The sequence below is a fragment of the Ovis aries genome, chromosome 1 (genome assembly GCF_016772045.2).
Source record: "Ovis aries strain OAR_USU_Benz2616 breed Rambouillet chromosome 1, ARS-UI_Ramb_v3.0, whole genome shotgun sequence".
In the NCBI taxonomy this organism is placed as follows: domain Eukaryota; kingdom Metazoa; phylum Chordata; class Mammalia; order Artiodactyla; family Bovidae; genus Ovis; species Ovis aries.
The window spans coordinates 204,063,750-204,082,105 of record NC_056054.1 but is presented as its reverse complement, the minus strand read 5'-3'; the positions used below and the strand labels follow the sequence as shown (position 1 = coordinate 204,082,105).

Genomic DNA, 18,356 nt, shown 5'->3' with positions numbered 1-18,356 from the left:
AAATAGTTCTCAATTTCAAGAAATTTTACATTGATACAATATTTTCATTTAATCTACAGAACATACTCCAGTCTTGTTCATTCTTCCACTAGTGCCCTTGCGGCTGTCTCCCCCACCTATTGCATACAGTCGTCCTGTCTCTTTGCTTTCCTAAAAGCTGGACCATTTCCCCAGCCTTTTTTTTTTTTTTTCAAAGGGGGGGGTCCATTTTCATTAAAAGCCTCTGATTAAAAAAGGTGAAAATAAAGGATATCTGCATAGAGTAAGCCAAACATTTTCCTAAACAAAAAGCTGTGGAAATTCCCTGGTGGCCTGGTGGTTAAGAATCTACGCTTCTACTGCCAGGGGCCAGGGTTTGATCCCTGGTTGCGGAACTAAGATCTCACAAGCTGTGCAGTACGACCAAAAAATAAATACAATAAAATGTCATTAAAAAAAATAAAAAGCAAGTTGCCATTTATTCAGACACATAAATACTTTCAAATCTGTGTAATATAAAGGTCACTCTGAGAAAATTTTAGAAGGATAATGGGACTGCCTACCTTTAAAATAGTAAGTACAATAAGTTATAGTCACAAAAAAAATGGCTTTACATAGAATGGCTATTAAGAATTTTCTTTAATATTTAAATTTCTGTAATGAGCACTTTAGGCTTTCCAGGTGGCTCAGTAGTAAAGAGTCCACTGGAATTGCAAAAGGCCTGCAATGCAGGTGTCCTGCATTCAATCCCTGGGTTGGGAAGATTCCCCTGGAAAGGAAATGGCAATCCACTCTAGTATTCTTCCCTGGGAAATCCCATGGATAGAGGAGCCTAGTGGGCTACAGTCCATGGGTTCACAAAGGAGTTAGACATGACTTAGCAACTAAACAAAAACAATGAACACTTTAGATGGAGAAAATAATCATCAATAAAGAAGGAAGAATCCCTCAGAAGAAATGGAGTAGTCCTCACAGTCAATGAAAGAGTCTGAAATGCAGTACTTGAGTGCTCCATTCATTTTCAAGGCAAACCATTCAACATCACAATTATCCAAGTCTGTGCCCCAGTCACTAATGCTGAAGATGAAACTGGATGGTTCTATGAAGACTGTCTGACACCAAAAAAAAGATGTTCTTTTCATCATAGGGGCCTGGAATGCAAACGTAGGAAGTCAAAAGACAGCTGTGATAATAGCCAAGTTTGGCCTTGGAGTACAAAATGAAGCAAAGCAAAGGCTAACAGAGTTTTACCAAGAGAATGCACTGGTCATAGAAAACACCCTTTTCCAACACAAGAGACAACTCTACACATGGACATCACCAGATGGTCAATACTGAAATTGGACTGATAATATTCTTTGCAGCCAAAGATGGAGAAGCTCTATACAGTCAGCAAAAACAAAACTGGAAGTTGGCCCAGATCATGAGCTACTTATTGCAAAATACAGAGTTATATTGAAGAAAATAGGGAAAACCATTAGGCCATTCAGGTATGACCTAAATCAACTCCCTTATGATTAACAGTGGAAGTGACAAACAGATTCAAGGGATTAGGTCTGGTAGATAGAGTGCCTGAAGAACTATGGAAGGAAGTTCGTTAACACTATACAACAGGTGGTGACCAAAATCATCTCCAAGAAAAAGCAGTGCAAAAAGGCAAAACGGCTGCTGAGGAAGGCTTACAAACAACTAGGTAGAGAAGCAAAAGGCAAAGGAGGAAAGGCAGGATATACCCATCCGAATGCAGAGTTCCGAAGAACAGCATGGAGAGGTACAGTCTTCTTAAGTGAACAATGCAAAGAAAGAGAGGAAAACAAAATGGGAAAGACCAGAGATCTCAAGAAAATTAGAGATACCAAGGGAACATTTCATGCAAAGATGGGCTCGATAAAGGACAGAAATGGTACGGACCTAACAGAAGCAGAAGATATTAAGAAGAGGTGGCAAGAATACACAGAAGAACTGTACAAATATGGTCTTAAAAACCCACAAAACCACGAAGGTGTGACACTAACCTACAGCCAGACATCCTGGAGTGCAAAGTCAAGTGGGCCTTAGAAAGCATTACTACAAACCAAAGCTAGTGGAAGTGATGGAATTCCAGCTGAGCTATTTCAAATCCTAAAAGATGATGCTATTAAAGTGCTGCACTCAATATGCCAGAACATTTGGAAAACTCAGCAGTGGCCACAGGACTGGAAAAGGTCGGTTTTCATTCTAATCCCAAAGAAGAGCAATGCCAAAAACTGTTCAAACTACTGCACAATTGCACTCATTTAACACCCTAGCAAGGTAATCCTCAAAATCCTTCAAGCTAGGCTTCAACACTACATGAACCGAGAATTATCAGATGTACAAGATGGATTTAGAAAAGGCAGAGGAACCAGAGATCAAATTGCTAACATCCACTGGATCATACAAAAAGCAAGGGAATTCCAAAAAAACCCATCTACTTCTGCTTCACTGACTATGCTAAAGCCTTTGACTGTATGGATCACAACAAACTGTAGAAAATTCTTAAATTTTCTTAAAGAGATGGGAATCTCTTTAAGGCAGATCACCTTACCTGCTTCCTGAGAAACTTGTACACAGGTCAAGAAGCAAGTTAGAAATGGACATGGAACAACGGACTGGTTCCAAATCAGGAAAGAGTACGTCAAGGCTGTATATTGGCACTCTGCTTATTTAACTTATATGTAGAGTATGTCATGCAAAATGCCAGACTGGATGAAGCACAACCTGGAATCAAGATTGCTGGGGGAAATAACAACCACCTCAGATATGCAGATGACACCACCCTTATGGCAAAAAGCCCAGAGGAATTGAAGAGCCTCTCGATGAAAGTCAAAGAGGAGAGTGAAAAAGCTGGTTTAAATTCAACATTCAAAAAACTATGATCATGGCATCTGGTCCCAAAACTTCATGACACATAGATGGGGAAAGAATGGAAACAGTGACAAATTTTAATTTCTTGGGCTCCAAAATCACTGTAGATGGTGACTGCAGCCATGAAATTAAAAGACGCTCGCTCCTTGGTAGGAAAGCTATGACAAACCTAGACAGCGTATTGAAAAGCAGAGGCATTACTTTGCCAACAAAGGTCCGTCTAGTCAAAGCTATGGTTTTTCCAGTGGTCATGTATGGATGTGAGAGTTGGACCACAAGAAAGCTGAGCACCGAAGAATTGATGCTTTTAAACTGTGGTGTTGGAGAAGACTCTTGAGAGTCCCTTGGACTGCAAAGAGATCAAACCAGTCAATCCTAAAGGAAATCAATCCTGAATATTCACTGGAAGGACTGATGCTGAAGCTCCAACACTGTCACCTGATATGAAGAGCGAAATCATTGGAAAAGACCCTGATGCTAGGAAAGACTGAGGGCAGGAGAAGGGGGAGACAGAGACAGCATCACCAACTCAATAGACACGAGTCTGAGCAAACTCTGGGAGGCTGTGAAGGACAGGGAAGCCTGGAGTGATAACTGTTCATGGAGCTGCAAAGAGTCAGACACGACTGAGCAACTGAACAAACAACAATGGGGAAGCAATTTCGATAGTATAGGATTTTAATGCTCGTCTTTAAATTCAGCTAACCACGTTGTTTGTTTCATTGGAGAGAAAGTTTAATTTTACTGGTTTTTTTCCTTTCTCAGAAAATAAGGTCTCAACCTGATTTCTTCTGAGTTTTGTTGACTTTTTAAGGCTTTATTTAAAAATCTAGGATACATAAGTTACATATCTGCTATAAAGCAGGAAAGGTGAGGGGTTACTCTTTAACTTTCAAATTCTCAGTGACACTGACATCCACTCTTTTTAATATAGTATATGCTGATAGATTGGAGAAGGAAATGGCAACCCACTCCAGTATTTTTGCCTGGAGAATCCCATGGACAGAGGAGCCTGGCAGGCTACAGTCCAGGGGGTCACAAGAGCTGGACATGACTTAGTGACTAAACCACCACCATACTAACAGATTATGGGGGCAGATGCTGAACTTCTAGCCAGAACAAATCTTTCATGGAGTCATGAACCCAAACCCATACAGACCCTAGAGGTCTGCCTCTTTGGTTAAAGGTAAGAATCTTTTATTCTCCACTCATAACTTGATTATACAGCCTATAAGTTATGCATAAAGGTCAACTCATTATTAGGAAACCAATTTTCATAAATACTTTTCTTTATTTAATCTTCATGTATGTTATCATATAAAAGCTTTTTGTGTATTTTTTAAAACTATGAATTTTAAATGAATTTGCTTTAAGAAGCCTTTTGTTTCTGCAAGCTGCTGCTGCTGCTAAGTCACTTCAGTCATGTCCGACTCTGTGCGACCCCACACACGGCAGCCCACCAGGCTCCGCCGTCCCTGGGATTCTCCAGGCAAGAACACTGGAGTGGGTTGCCATTTCCTTCTCCAATGCATGAAAGTGAAAAGTGAAAGTGACGTCAATGAGTCGTGTCCAACTCTCAGCGACCCCATGGACTGCAGCCTACCAGGCTCCTCCGTCCATGGGATTTTCCAGACAAAAGTACTGGAGTGGGATGCCACTGCCTTCTCCTTCTGCAAGCTACATACTGCTAAAAACCCCAGGCGTTATATGTAAAACAAATAAAAGACAACTCTGAAAAGCTTAGAAAGGAAAGCAGCCCAGCTAGAAACCTTAGGAGCCAAGGAACAACATAGTGGTGAGTTTTCTTTTGGCCTCATGCTGCTCAGACTGGGCTCTGGTGAAGCTCACAACCTGGAAACACAAATGAACTCAGACAAAATAGGTCTGTACCCAAAAATGCTCATTCTAGCCAAAGGAACAAGAAAGCAGTCTAGCAAGACAAAAAGTTTTCAGACAACAACCACTCTACTCCAGAACATTACAGAAACAACCATGGTCTGATCCCCATCAGCAAAAGCTGAGTGCAGAGTCTGGACTTCCATTCTTAAAGACTAACAAGGCACGCCACCCTCTGACAGGGTGGTGCCAGTGGAGGTCACTCATGCAGCAGTAATAAGGCACTCTTGCTCCTCCTAGACAGAGTGGTATTAGCAGAGGTCTACTGAGGAGCCAGAACTCCCCACCCTGCAGTAACAAGAGCCCTTCCCCACCACGGTCAAAGGGGCTGGAGTGGGGAACCTGGACTACCAACCTCACCCAGCAGTAGCGGTTAGAGCACTGTCAGAGGCGGCCTGCCACACAGATTTAATTAAGATTAAAGTCTCATAATGTAATACCCAAAATGTCCAGGTTTCACTTAAAAATCACTTATCAGGGAATTCCCTGCAGGTCCAGTGGTTAGGACTCAACACTTTCAGTGCCGTGGCCCAGGTTCAATTTCTAGTCAGGGATCTAAGATCTCCCAAGTAGCATGGCCTGGCCAAAAAAATAAATAAAATTAAAATTAAAGTCATCCATTATTCCAAGAACCAGAAAAATCTCAACTCGAATGAGAAAAGATACCAACCATCAAGATGACACAGATGTTAGAATTATTTAACAAGCATTTTAAAGCAGCCATCATAAAAGTGATTCAACAAGCAATCACAAACATGCTTTAAACAAGTTAAAAAAACAGCATAGAAATAGAAAGGCTCAAAGAAATAGAAGATATCAAGAAAAATGAAAACTAAAAACTGTAATAATCTAAATAAAAACAATGAATGACTCAAGAAGAATGGAAAGGACAGAAATGATTAATCAGTTACCTTGAGACAGAATAGCAATTACCCAATATGAACCACAGAGAAAAAATAGACTTTAAAAAAAGTTACTGGGGTTTTAGGGATAATAAACTATCTAACATCATGTCAGAGTCCCAGAAAGAGAGAAGAAAAAGGGCAAGGCAGAAAAGGGACCTGAAGAAACAGCTGACCAACTCCCAAAAGACATAAACCTAAATATGCAAGAAACTGAGTGAACCACAAACACGATAAACACAGATGTCCAAGATGAGACACACAGTTAAACTTCTGAAACTAAAGAAAAAGGAAAAGGTCTAGAAAGTGGTACTAGAAAATGACATCTTACCTGCAAGGGGAAAAGCTACTTGAACAACAAGTAGCTTTCTCTGAATCTCTCTTCAGAGATTATGGAGGTAAAAAAAAAGCGGCACAACGTTTTTCAATTGCTGAAAGAACTGAGCCTGGAGTTTTATATCCAATGAAAATATCCTTCAGAAATGAAGGGAAGAAAAAAAAAAAATGAAAGGGAAATTAAAACACTCTCAGAACAAAGAAAACTTGAGAATCCGTCACAGCAGACCTAACTGGCTAGGGGCTGAAGGAGTGGCTAAGAGAAGTTTTCTACACAATGAAATGACAGGAGGAGGAGGAAATCTTGGATCATCAGAACGAATCAAGGAAAAAGTAAAAATTATGTGTAAATACAATAGATTGTCCTTCTATCTTGGAATTTTCTAACTCATGTTTATTGGTTGAAGCAAAAATCATAAATGTATGCAAAGGAAATATTTAAGACAATTACAATCTGGAGAAGGAATGGGGCAAAAAGTGAGGTAAGGCTCACTTCACTCAAATTAGTAAAATGATACCACAAGTAGATTGTGGTAGTGATATACATAGATTGTAGTACCCAGAGCAAACGTTAAAAAGTTATACAAAGAGATATACTCCAGAACACTACTGGTGTTCAGTCGCTAAGTCCTATCCAACTCTTTGTTACCCCATGGACTGCAGCACACCATGCTTCCCTGTCCTTCCAGAACACTACAGATAAGTCAAAATGAAACGCCAAATGAATCTGCACTAGCTATCGTTTTGTTTCACTTGCAACTTTTTAAGAAAGAGACTGAAGATACTCTCCTAAGCATGAGAAATCAGTTTATGTATAGTTTAGATTAGTGATAAGCTAAATCAATGAAGTTACAGCAAGCAGGTTATCATAATGCTGGTAAGTCACTTGTCGTGTCCGACTCTGTGTGACCCCATAGACGGCAGCCCACCAGGCTCCCCCGTCCCTGGGATTCTCCAGGCAAGAACACTGGAGTGGGTTGCCATTTCCTTCTCCAATGCATCAAAGTAAAAAGTGAAACTGAAGTCGCTCAGTTGTGTCCGACTCTTTGCGACTCCATGGACTGCAGCCCACCAGGCTCCTCCGTCCATGGGATTCTCCAGGCAAGAGTACTGGAGTGGGGTGCCATTGCATAACATTGGTATGCAAATTCAGCCAATGATAAACTATTTATAAACACAACCATGCAAACTCTATGGGATGCAGCAAAAGCAGCTCTTGGAGGGACATTCACAGCAACACAACTTCTTTAAGACGCAAGAACAACCTCAAATAACCTCAGTCCTAACCCACCACCCAAAAGAATGTGAAATAGAAGAACAAACAAAACCTCAAGCTAGCACAAGGAAGCAGACATTAAAGATCAGAGAGGGGGAATTCCCTGGTGGTCCAGTGGCTAAGACTCTGAGCTCCCAGTGCAGGGGGCCCAAGTTCGATCCCTGGTCAGGGAGCTAGATCCCACATGCTACAACTAAGACCCAGAGCAGCCAAATAAATAAATAAAAATTTTAAAAAAATTAAAAAAAAATGTTTTAAAGATCAGAGAGGAAATAAATAAAATAGAGATAACAGGGAAAAAAGAACCCAACACAGTAAACAGCTGGTTCTTTGACAGGGTAAACAACACTGACAAAGCTCTGATTGGGCTCACCAAGAAGAAAGGAGCGAAGATCCAAATAAAATAAGAACTACAAGAGGAAAAATCGTAACTGATACCACAGAAACACAAAAGCCATTAAGAGAATACTATCAACAAATATGGGCTTCCCTGGTGGCTCAGAGGTTAAAGCGTCTGCCTCTAATACGGGAGACCTGGGTTCGATCCCTGGGTCGGGAAGATCCCCTGGAGAAGGAAATGGCAACCCACTAGAGTATTCTTGCCTGGAGAATCCCACGGACAGAGGAGCCTGGTGGGCTACAGTCCATGGGGTCGCAAACAGTCGGACACGACTGAGTGACTTAACTTATGAACAAATATATGCCAAGAAATTTGACAATCTAGAAAAAAACAGACAACTTTCTAGAAACATACAGTCCACCAAAACTGAATCAGGAAGAAATAAATAATTTGAACAGAACAATTGCTAGAAATGAAGCAGAATCTAAAATTTAAAGAAAAATCCCTGAAACCAAAGTCCAGGACCAGATAGCTTAGCTGGGGAAATCTATCAAACATACAAAGAAGAACTTAATACTGCTCCTTCTCAAACTCTTCCAAAAGACTGAAGAGGAAGGAACACTTCCAAAGACATTCTATGAAGCCAACATCACCAGGATACCAAAAGCAAAGACACTACCAAAAAAGAAAATTACAGGTCAGTATCTTTGATAAATACAGACACAAAAAAAACTCAACAAAATATTAGCAAACTGAATCCAAAGACATATAAAAAAGTCGTACACCGTGACCAAGCTGGATTCATCCCCAGGTCACAGGGAGGGTTCAATATATGCAAATCAACCAATGTGACACGCAGCAACACGAGAAGAGACAAAAACCACGTGACCATCTCAACAGGCACAGAAAAGGCATTTGATACATTTTAACACTCACTTGTGATAAAAACCCTTACAAAAATGAGAGGGAACATAACATAATAAGAACGATTTATGACAAACCCACAGCCAACATAATGTTCAATGCTGAAAAGCTGAAAGCCTTCCTGCTAAAATCTGGAACAAGACGGGATGCCCACTCTTAGCACTTCTCTTCAACATGGTATTGGAAGCCCAAGCCACAGCAATCAGACAATAAACACAAATAAAGGTATTCACATCGGTAGGGAAAAGGTAAAACTGTCATTATACACAAATGACAAGCTACTATATATCAATAGAAAATCCTAAAGACTCCACACAAAAACTACTAGAACTGATAAATGAATTCAGTTAAGGTAGCAGGACACAAGATTAACATATAGAAATCAGTTGCGGTTTTTTTACACTAACAATGAAATATCAGAGACTGTAAACAATGCCCTTTAAAATCACATAAAAAATAATAGAAACCTCACCGACGAGGTGAAAGATATATGCTCAGAACTACAAAATATTAATAAAGGGAATTAAAGATGATACAAAGAAATGGAAAGATATCCCAAGCTCTAGGCTTGGAATAATTAATACTATTTAAATGACTATACTACCTAAAACAACCTACAGATTTAATGAGATCCCTATCACATTACCCATGACATTTTTCACAGAACTAGAACAAATAATCCTAAAATTTACATGGAACCATAAAAGACAGAATTGTCAAAACAATCCTGAGGAAAAAGAACAAAGCAGGAGACGTAATCCTTCCAGACTTCAGACAATACTACAAAGCCACAGTAATCAAAACAGTGTGTTAGCACTGGCCTCAACAGACATGCAGCTCAATGGAACACAACACAGAGGTGGGGGTGGTACCACATACCAATTAATCTTCAACAAAGGAAGCAAGAATATAAAACAGGAAATAGCCTCTTTACAAGTGGTGCTGGGAAAGTCACAGAGCTGTATGTAAGTCAATGAAGTTAGAACATACCCTCACACCATGCACAAAAATAAACTCAAAATGGCTTACAGACTTAAATGTAAGATATGATACCATAAAACTCCCAGATCACAGGCAGAACATTCCCTCACATAAATCATACCAATGTTTTCTTAGGTCAGACTGCCAGGGCAATAGAAATAAAAACAAAAATAAGCAAATGGGATCTAAGCAAGCCTATAAGCTTCTGCACAGCAAAGGAAACCACAAACATAAAAAGACAACCTATAGAAGGGGAGAAACTATTTGCAAATGAAGTGACAGACAAGGGCTTAATTTCCAAAATATACAAACAGTTTATACAATATCAAAAAAACAAACAACCCAATTGAAAAATGGGCAGAAGTCCTAAATAGACACTTTTCCAAAGGAGAAGTACACAAGGCCGATAGACACATGAAAAGATGCTCGACACTGCTAATTATTAGAGAAATACAAATCAGAACTATAATAAAGTGACATCTCACACTGCTCAGAATGGCCATCATTAAGAAGTCTACAGATAAAAAAATCCTAGAGACGGTGAGGAGATGAGTGTAGATCAGTGCAGCCACTATGAAAACCAGTATGAAGATCACTCAAAAAAAACTAGAGTTGCAATATGATCCAGCAATCCTACTTCTGGGCCCCCAGACAACACTATAATTCAAAAAGATATATACATTACTATGTACAAAGCAGCACTATTTAAAATAGCCAAGACATGAAAGCAACCTAAATGTCCACTGACAGATGAATGGATAAGGAAGATGTGGGACATATGTATAGTGGAATATTACTCAGCCATAAAAAAGAATGAATAATGCCATTTTTCAGCAGCAAGGATGGACCTAAAGATTATCATACTAAGCAAAGTGAGAAAAAGACAAATACCATATGATATCACTAACATGCGGAATCTAAATACAACCACAAATCAACATACCTATGAAATATAACCAGGCTCACAGATATAAAGAACAGACTTGTGGTTGCCAAGTAGGTAAGAGGTAGGGCAGGGAAGGAGTGAGAGTTTGGGATTAGCAGAGCAAACTATTATATACAGGATGGATAAACAACAAGATCATACTGTACAGCAAAGGGAAGTATACTCAATATTCTGTGACAAACCATAATGGAAAAGAATATGTAAAAGTATATACGTATAACTGAATCACTTAGGTCTACAGAAGAAATTAACACATTGTAAATCAACCACAATCAGATTTCTAAAACTTACAAAAACTATTTACAACTTCAAGGGAAAAAAATTCTAACATTTTTACATATGCTACTTCCTACAATAAATACTTCATTGATCTCTGCCGTCTCAAGACTAAGGGTATATTTAGCAGCAAACAAACTTTTGAAAATCAGAAAATTTGAAAAGCTTCCTGCCAATAACTAGTTAGAAATTCCATTTTTAAATAAGATTCAGAACATGCACAGCTCTAACAAAATCCTTACCAAAATCTAGTCAATATTCTTGCTCCCTTGTGCCAATGTTAACTGGCAAATATTCTTTAACAATCTTCATCTTTCAAAGGCAATAAGGCCAGTACTTTTAATTTTCTACAATTCTGTCAATAGTATTTTTTTCTCCGCGTTTCTCATTAAATATACTATATACTGGAGAAGGCAATGGCACCCCACCCCAGTACTCTTGCCTGGAAAATCCCATGGACGGGGGAGCCTGGTAGGCTACAGTCCATGGGGTTGCTGGGAGTTGGACACGACTGAGCAACTTCACTTTCACTTTTCACTTTCATGCATTGGAGAAGGAAATGGCAACCCACTCCAGTGTTCTTGCCTGAAGAGTCCCAGGGACAGAGGAGCCTGGTGGACTGCCATCTACAGGGTCGCACAGAGTTGGACACGACTGAAGCGTCTTAGCAGCAGCAGCAGCAGCATACTATATACCTGATGACTTGCTTTTCTTTCATTTTAACCAAGAAAGAATAAAAGTATCGGGGGATAATAATTACATCCTGCAATGGCTCAATAGTATTTTGATGACTGAACAGAAACCACCACTTCCACCTTACGCTTCTCACTATGCTAAAAGCTCTCTAAACATTTGCACTGCAAATCAGAAATAGGCACGTTATCACAAATTTATATTGAGAAACAGGTTCAGAGAGGTAAAGTAACAAGTCCTGGAAATCACAAATAAGTGGCAGAGCTGGGATTCAAACCCAGTCTAATTCCAAATGCCAGATCCCCTGAACTAACGAGAAATGTACTCCCACCTTCAGAACCTCCAATGTCCTCTAAAGACGACTCAGCTCTTTCAGTGTATATCAGATGTGTGTAATGTTTGCTCCCCAACTAAACTAAATTTGAAGTCAAAGTCCATGTCTGATTCATCCAACTGGTCTTCACAAAACAGGTACTTAATTGACAAATGAGGTACAGAATAGATTGGAGATATATAAATTATACTGGCACCGAATTTTATATAGAAAACATTCCACAAAGAAAAAAGGGTAGGGGGCTATAGTTAAAGCATAAAGGTCACAGGACAAGATATCAGCCTCATCAGGAAAATTAAGTAGACACAAATCTGAGGAACAAATTATGGCATGATTATTTTACATAAGGGTGCTTTTCTGAAATTAAACATTTGTAGAGTTTCTTTAAACATAACATTTCTATTTGAAAACATTTAAGTGCATTAGTATTTATGGACAATTAAATGTGTAGTCTTTAAAGAAATATGTAAAGATTTCCACGTGTCTAGAATTTGCCATTAAATGCAAAATAAAACAGACTTGTAATTTTTACAAAATCATCCAGAACATAACTGAGACCAGGAAACTGTGATCTTGCTCACTGGATGCATTCCCAGTCTCTAGCAAGTACAGTGCCTAGTAGTCCAACCTGCATAGCACACAAATACTGATAAAGAAGAGGATACAGTACCAGATTCAAATCTCTATTTAGAATTTTTCAATGCTCTCTGGTTTATGGGGATTGGATACCCACTATTTTGACGACTCCTCATGATATGCACTCTGTGCCAGTACATATCAGTGAAAGACTTCACTTTCACTTTTCACTTTCATGCATTGGAGAAGGAAATGGCAGCCCACTCCAGTGTTCTTGCCTGGAGAATCCCAGGCTCCCAGGGGGAGCCTGGTGGGCTGCCGTCTATGGGGTCGCACAGAGTCGGACACGACTGAAGCGACTCAGCAGCAGCAGCAGCCAGTTAAGTATATACAGATGACTAAAAGCTATAGCCTGAAATTTATAAGGCTTTACAAATGTATATATTCTATATTAGATTCAGATTAGTTAGTAGTATTATTTTAATATTAATTTCCTGCTTTGATAGTTGTATTGTGGTTTTGTAGCTAATAACAGGGTTAAGGGTAATAAGAATCTTTGTACTAATTTTGCAACTTTCTTGTACGTCTAAAATTATTTCAAAATGAAGTGAAAAATTTTAACTAGAAGTACTTACTGCACCAAGTGATGGTCCATATCTTCCTGTGGCAACTTTACACACATAACTGACAAAATTGGAAATAACACCTAAGAAATAAATCACATTTCAGTAATTTCAGTGACGTATAAAAATGGCTTCCATTTCTGACCTCTACCCCATGAAGACCAACAGCTGGGTTTCTTCAGTCAAGGTGCAGGCATAAATACTTACCCTGCCTATCACTTCAGATATATTATAGGGAAAGCAAAGTCTGAGCCACTGCACCACTTACTAAGTAACACATAGTCATTCACTCTACCTCTTAATTTTCATTTTCCTCATCTACACAGTATGAAGAAAGACTATGGCCCAAACTCACCAACTGTCTGGGAATTCTCTGGACTACATGCTATACACTAAATCAGAATCTCTGGAGTGGGACCAGGGAGTCTGTATTTTACCCAGTTTGCCAAGTGAATGTGCTGCAGATCCAGACTAGACGATTTTTTAGGTCCCTTTGGCACCAATGTCACCTGACCTTGAGTGTGGCTAATTTCGAAAAACAACTTTCTGTGGAGCAGGAATTAATGGCACTTGAAAGAGACTCTTTGTACCTACAATGACATTAATGCTCGGGGGAAAGAACTACACACATAGGCCAAAGACGGCACTCAGCTTCTATTCTGAGGGACTAGATGCACATGAGTAATTAACAATGATTAAGTACCCACTCTGGACCTTGTGGTAGATGCTTCTATTCTCATCCTTTCTACAAGCCCATGTCATGAGAGTGAGTACCATTACCCTCAGAGAGGTACAGTCTTTTCTGCAACATGATACAGCTGGTAGCAGAAATAGGATCTGAACCTAGGTCTTCCGTCTCCAAGTTGAGTGTCTTTTCACTACACATAACTGGCAGATATACTGTTTTTAAGTGAAAGGATTTTAGGAATGAATTTTTATACTTTACGGCTTTAAGTGCATTTTGCAAACAAAATACATTTTTTTTAGACAGTTCACTTCAGTTGCTCAGTCGTGTCTGACTCTTTGCAATCCCATGAACCGCAGCAATCCAAGCCTCTCTGTCTATCACCAACTCCCAGAGTTTACGCAAACTCATGTCCATTGAGTCGGTGATGCCATCTAACCATCTCATCCTCTGTCGTCCCCTTCTCCTCCTACCCTCAATCTTTCCCAACATCAGGGTCTTTTCAAATGAGTCAGCCCTTCGCATCAGGTGGCCAAAATACTGGAGTTTCAGCTTTAACATCAGTCCTTTCAATGAACACCCAGGACCGATTTCCCTTAGGATGGACTGGCTGGATTTCCCTGCAGTCCAAGGACTCTCAAGAGTCTGCTCCACACCACAGTTCAAAGCATCAATTCTTCTGCACTCAGCCCTCTTTACAGTCCAACTTTCACACCCATATATGAGCACTGGAAAAACCATAGCCTTGACTAGATGGACCTTTGTGGACAAAGTAATATCTCTGCTTTTTAATATGCTGTCTAGGTTGGTCATAACTTTCCTTCCAAGGAGTAAGTGTCTTTTAATTTCATGGCTGCAGTCACCATCTGCAGTAATTTTGGAGCCCAGAAAAATAAAGTCAGCAACTGTTTCCACTGTTTCCCCATCTATTTCCCATGAAGTGATGGGACCAGATGCTATGATCTTCGTTTTCTGAATGTTGAGCTGTAAGCCAACTTTTTCACTCGCCTCTTCCACTTTCATCAAGAGGCTCTTTAGTTCTTCTTCACTTTCTGCCATAAGGGTGGTGTCATCTGCATATCTGAGGTTGTTGATATTTCTCCCGGCAATCCTGATTCCAGCTTGTGCTTCTTCCAGCCCAGCGTTTCTCATGATGTACTCTGCATATAAGTTAAATAAGCAGGGTGACAATATACAGCCTTGACATACTCCTTTTCCTATTTGGAACCAGTCTGTTGTTCCATGTCCAGCTCTAACTGTTGCTTCCTGATGTGCATATGGGTTTCTCAAGAGGCAGGTCAGGTGGTCTGGTATTTCCATCTCTTTCAGAATTTTCCACAGTTTCTTGTGATCCACACAGTCAAAGGCTTTGGCATAGTCAATAAAGCAGAAATAGATGTTTTTCTGGAACTCTTGCTTTTTTGATGATCCAGCAAATCTTGGCAATTTGATCTCTGGTTCCTCTGCCTTTTCTAAAACTAGCTTGAACATCTGGAAGTTCACGGTTTTTTGAGACAAGCAAACTTTAATCAACCAACTGCCAATTTAGCAGGGTTTAGGAACCCAGAATCCTGAGTTATCATTTTCAAGCTGAGATAAAGAAATGCTGCTAAGTCCAGGATGACTAGAGTGGTTCCATGCTAATGTATCCTTGCAACAAAATGAACGAACTCATTCTTGACAATCTCACTGGAGAGCTCTAATCAAAAGCTTTCTGGAAACTGAACACACTTTGGAAATTAGTGTAAAGTTATTTAACAAAGATCCACATGATCAAAGCAGCCGAGAAGTCTGGGAACCACTCATCTATAAAATGGTGGGCCTGAGCTAAAGAAACCAAGGCCTTGGGAGACAAAAATGACATGCTTAAGTACTATACCAGCTTGTATCCTTCTCTATATACGATCTGAGAAACAAATATGTACTGAGGATTACTATAGAATGTGGCTATAATCATTCCCTTTGTCCCGTCTCCAGATAGGTGAGAGCACTTAAACTCTGGACAGGCCCAAGATGAAAGCTGATTACCTGCAGATAAGTATACTGCCATGAACTGCTCTTGACCCAGAATGTTCACTATGCTGGAGGAGAAGCTCCACAAGACATACATATTGGCTGCCATGTGAAACAAGGAGAAATGACTGAATGTTGACAGCAACATTGGAGAACAAAGGACCTCTGTAAGAGAAAGAAAATGTCCTGTAATTGTGCGCACACACACAGCCAGGAGAAATGATCCATTTTAGACTTTTTTCATTATCATTATGAAAAAAACATGCACAACAAACCAGAGCCAGTTAAAAGATTGGAGAAGATGGTTTAAGATAGCATTTTTCAAAGTGGTACAAAGCTACCTTAAATCTCTTTTCTGTAGCAACCAATAAAAATTCTCAGGTCAACAAAAGCAACTTGTCCTATGGAAAAAGTTAGCTATAAAAAATAATTGGTAAATTATTTAAATCACAGAAATAAAACTGTATAGAGTAAACTTACAGTGATCACTGATCTCAAGTCACTAAAAAATTTTTATGGAAATCTACTATGTGGAAGGTACACTTTAGGTGCCTGGATACAGCTGTAAGAGAAATGAGATTCCTGTCTGCCACAAGCTTACAGCCTGTCCTCCAGATTTTGCTTATAACTATTGACAAGTTAGTCATATTTCTTATAGCACTTCAATTACCATAAAGCATATTTCCTTCATATTACCTCAACCTCAAAATAAAAATCACACAAGTTAGACTTACTTGAGGCTGGATTGGATGTGAAGTATCTGATCATTGTCCGCTGCAGAGAAGGTACTCTCCACAAACAAAATACAAAAACATTTGCAGCTATGATTCCTACAAAATAAACATTTCTAATTTAGGAAATTGAAGATAAAAACAAAGAAAATCTAATCAAAAGTCCACATTAATAAGATTTTCTACCACATTAAAGAGTATCACCAAAAAAAAAAGTATTACATACTTGGGAGAGGGGTAAGTTAAGAAAAGTGAAATCAATGTTTTTGAATATCAAAACTGTCATGGGTTGGTAAAGTCAGAAAATTCCTGTAAAACTGCAAATGCTCTAGGAGCTAACTTCCTTCACTCAGCTCCATATTTTACTTCTTCTCAATAAATAATCAGATCTGTAATTACTGTTTGAAAATGGCCAAGTCAAAGACAGAAGTAATGTACAAAATTAGGTTCTTTGGCCAACAGTAAAAAAGCTATAAAACATCACTTCTTTTTCAAAAGGGAATGGTATGCTTCTTTAACTTTTGAATAGCTTTCGGAAACAACTATGGATCATCTGTGCAGGGACTTCCCTGGTGGCCCACTGGTTCAGACTCTGCATTTCCACCGCAGGAGATGCAGGTTCGATTCCTAATCCGGGAACTAAGATTCCACATACTGCTCAACACAGCCCAAAAATAAGTCCAAAAAAAAAAAAAAAAAAAAAAGATCACCCATATAGATGAAGATCCACAGGTCTGCAAAAAATCATTATTTAAGAATTAAGGAATCGTTTGGAAGAATTTTGCAATTGCTTTCGAAAATATGTTTACATGTGGGAGTCAGGTGACTTTCATTTTTCTGCAAGAAGTTGCTAGAACTACCACTAAATTAAGTAAGCTTTTTGACAAAATAGTTAAAATAGTTAAAAAGTGTATTGACTAGTAGGTTTATGACACAATAGTTAATTCTAGGGAAGAACTAAGTTATTAAGAACTGCAAACTTTAAAAAATACATTAATTTTAGGTACCACAACTCCTTACACATAATAGGCACGCATCAACTTGAATTAAAGAAATTTAAACATGTATTCATTCCTCCAATCTCTTTAAGCAACAGCAACTAGCCCTTTCAACTTCTTCAATTCTAGCAACATTCTGCTAAGCCAGAATTTCTAATCTAGTGCTCTTTCTACTAGACAGAGACACCTAGATAGCCAAGGGGATCTCTTTTGACCTTGACCACTCTAGGACTTCAGACACCAAACAGCTCCTTAACTGGGAAACAGTATACGCTGGTCCCCAGAAGCAAGTGAGCAGGAAAGGAGGTGACAATCCTCTGAAGAAGCAGTGCACACTGTCTAAAGTTAAGGGTGAAGAAAACTAGCAGGACTGACTCTGTCCTGCTTACACTGTAACCCAGGCAAGAGGCCTAACATCTCAGCCTCAGTTTTCTCTTCTGTAAAAAAAAAAAAAAAAAACCCTCAAAGAGTTGAAAGATGACTGGATGAGAAAATATGACTAAATGTAGTGATCACACAGTGATAACTCAAAAAGTGAAAACGATGGTATAAAGGGAATAGCCTTTTTAGGTCTGAATCCTAAAGGCATGCCCTTAGAAGGTTTGTGGCCTGTGGCATTTTACGGCCTTCACTTCAGTTTTCTCATTGTAAAGTGAGAATAAAACTTGCTAATCATGAGGGTTGTATGTGTGTGTGTGTCACTCAGTCATAACTGGCTCTTTGTGACCACATGGACTGTAGCCCACCAGGCTCCTTTCACCATGGAATTCTCCAGGCATAAATACTGGAGTGGGTAGCCATTCCCTTCTCCTGGGGATCTTCCCAACCCAGGGATCGAACCTGGGTCTCCTGCATTGTAGGTGGATTCTTTACCTTCTGAGCCACCAGGGAAGCCCCATAGTACATATATCTAGTATGTAGACTACTCCAAGAAAAGGGTTCCCTCCCCGTCTTTTTCCTT

At 39.3% G+C, this 18,356-nt stretch overlaps 1 protein-coding gene across 2 annotated transcripts in view; it reads right to left on the bottom strand.

Annotated features, from left to right (window-relative positions):
• The window catches only part of PARL (presenilin associated rhomboid like), a 53,488-nt gene that overhangs the window by 4,657 nt on the left and 30,475 nt on the right, over nucleotides 1–18,356 (bottom strand). For both annotated transcript variants that reach the window (XM_004003104.5, XM_042233837.1), the window contains exons 5-7: nucleotides 16,401–16,496; nucleotides 15,682–15,831; nucleotides 12,981–13,051 (exon numbers count right to left, since the gene is read on the bottom strand). In XM_004003104.5, coding sequence (XP_004003153.1) covers nucleotides 12,981–13,051; nucleotides 15,682–15,831; nucleotides 16,401–16,496 — 317 coding nt within the window. The remainder of the gene's footprint in view (nucleotides 1–12,980; nucleotides 13,052–15,681; nucleotides 15,832–16,400; nucleotides 16,497–18,356) is intronic.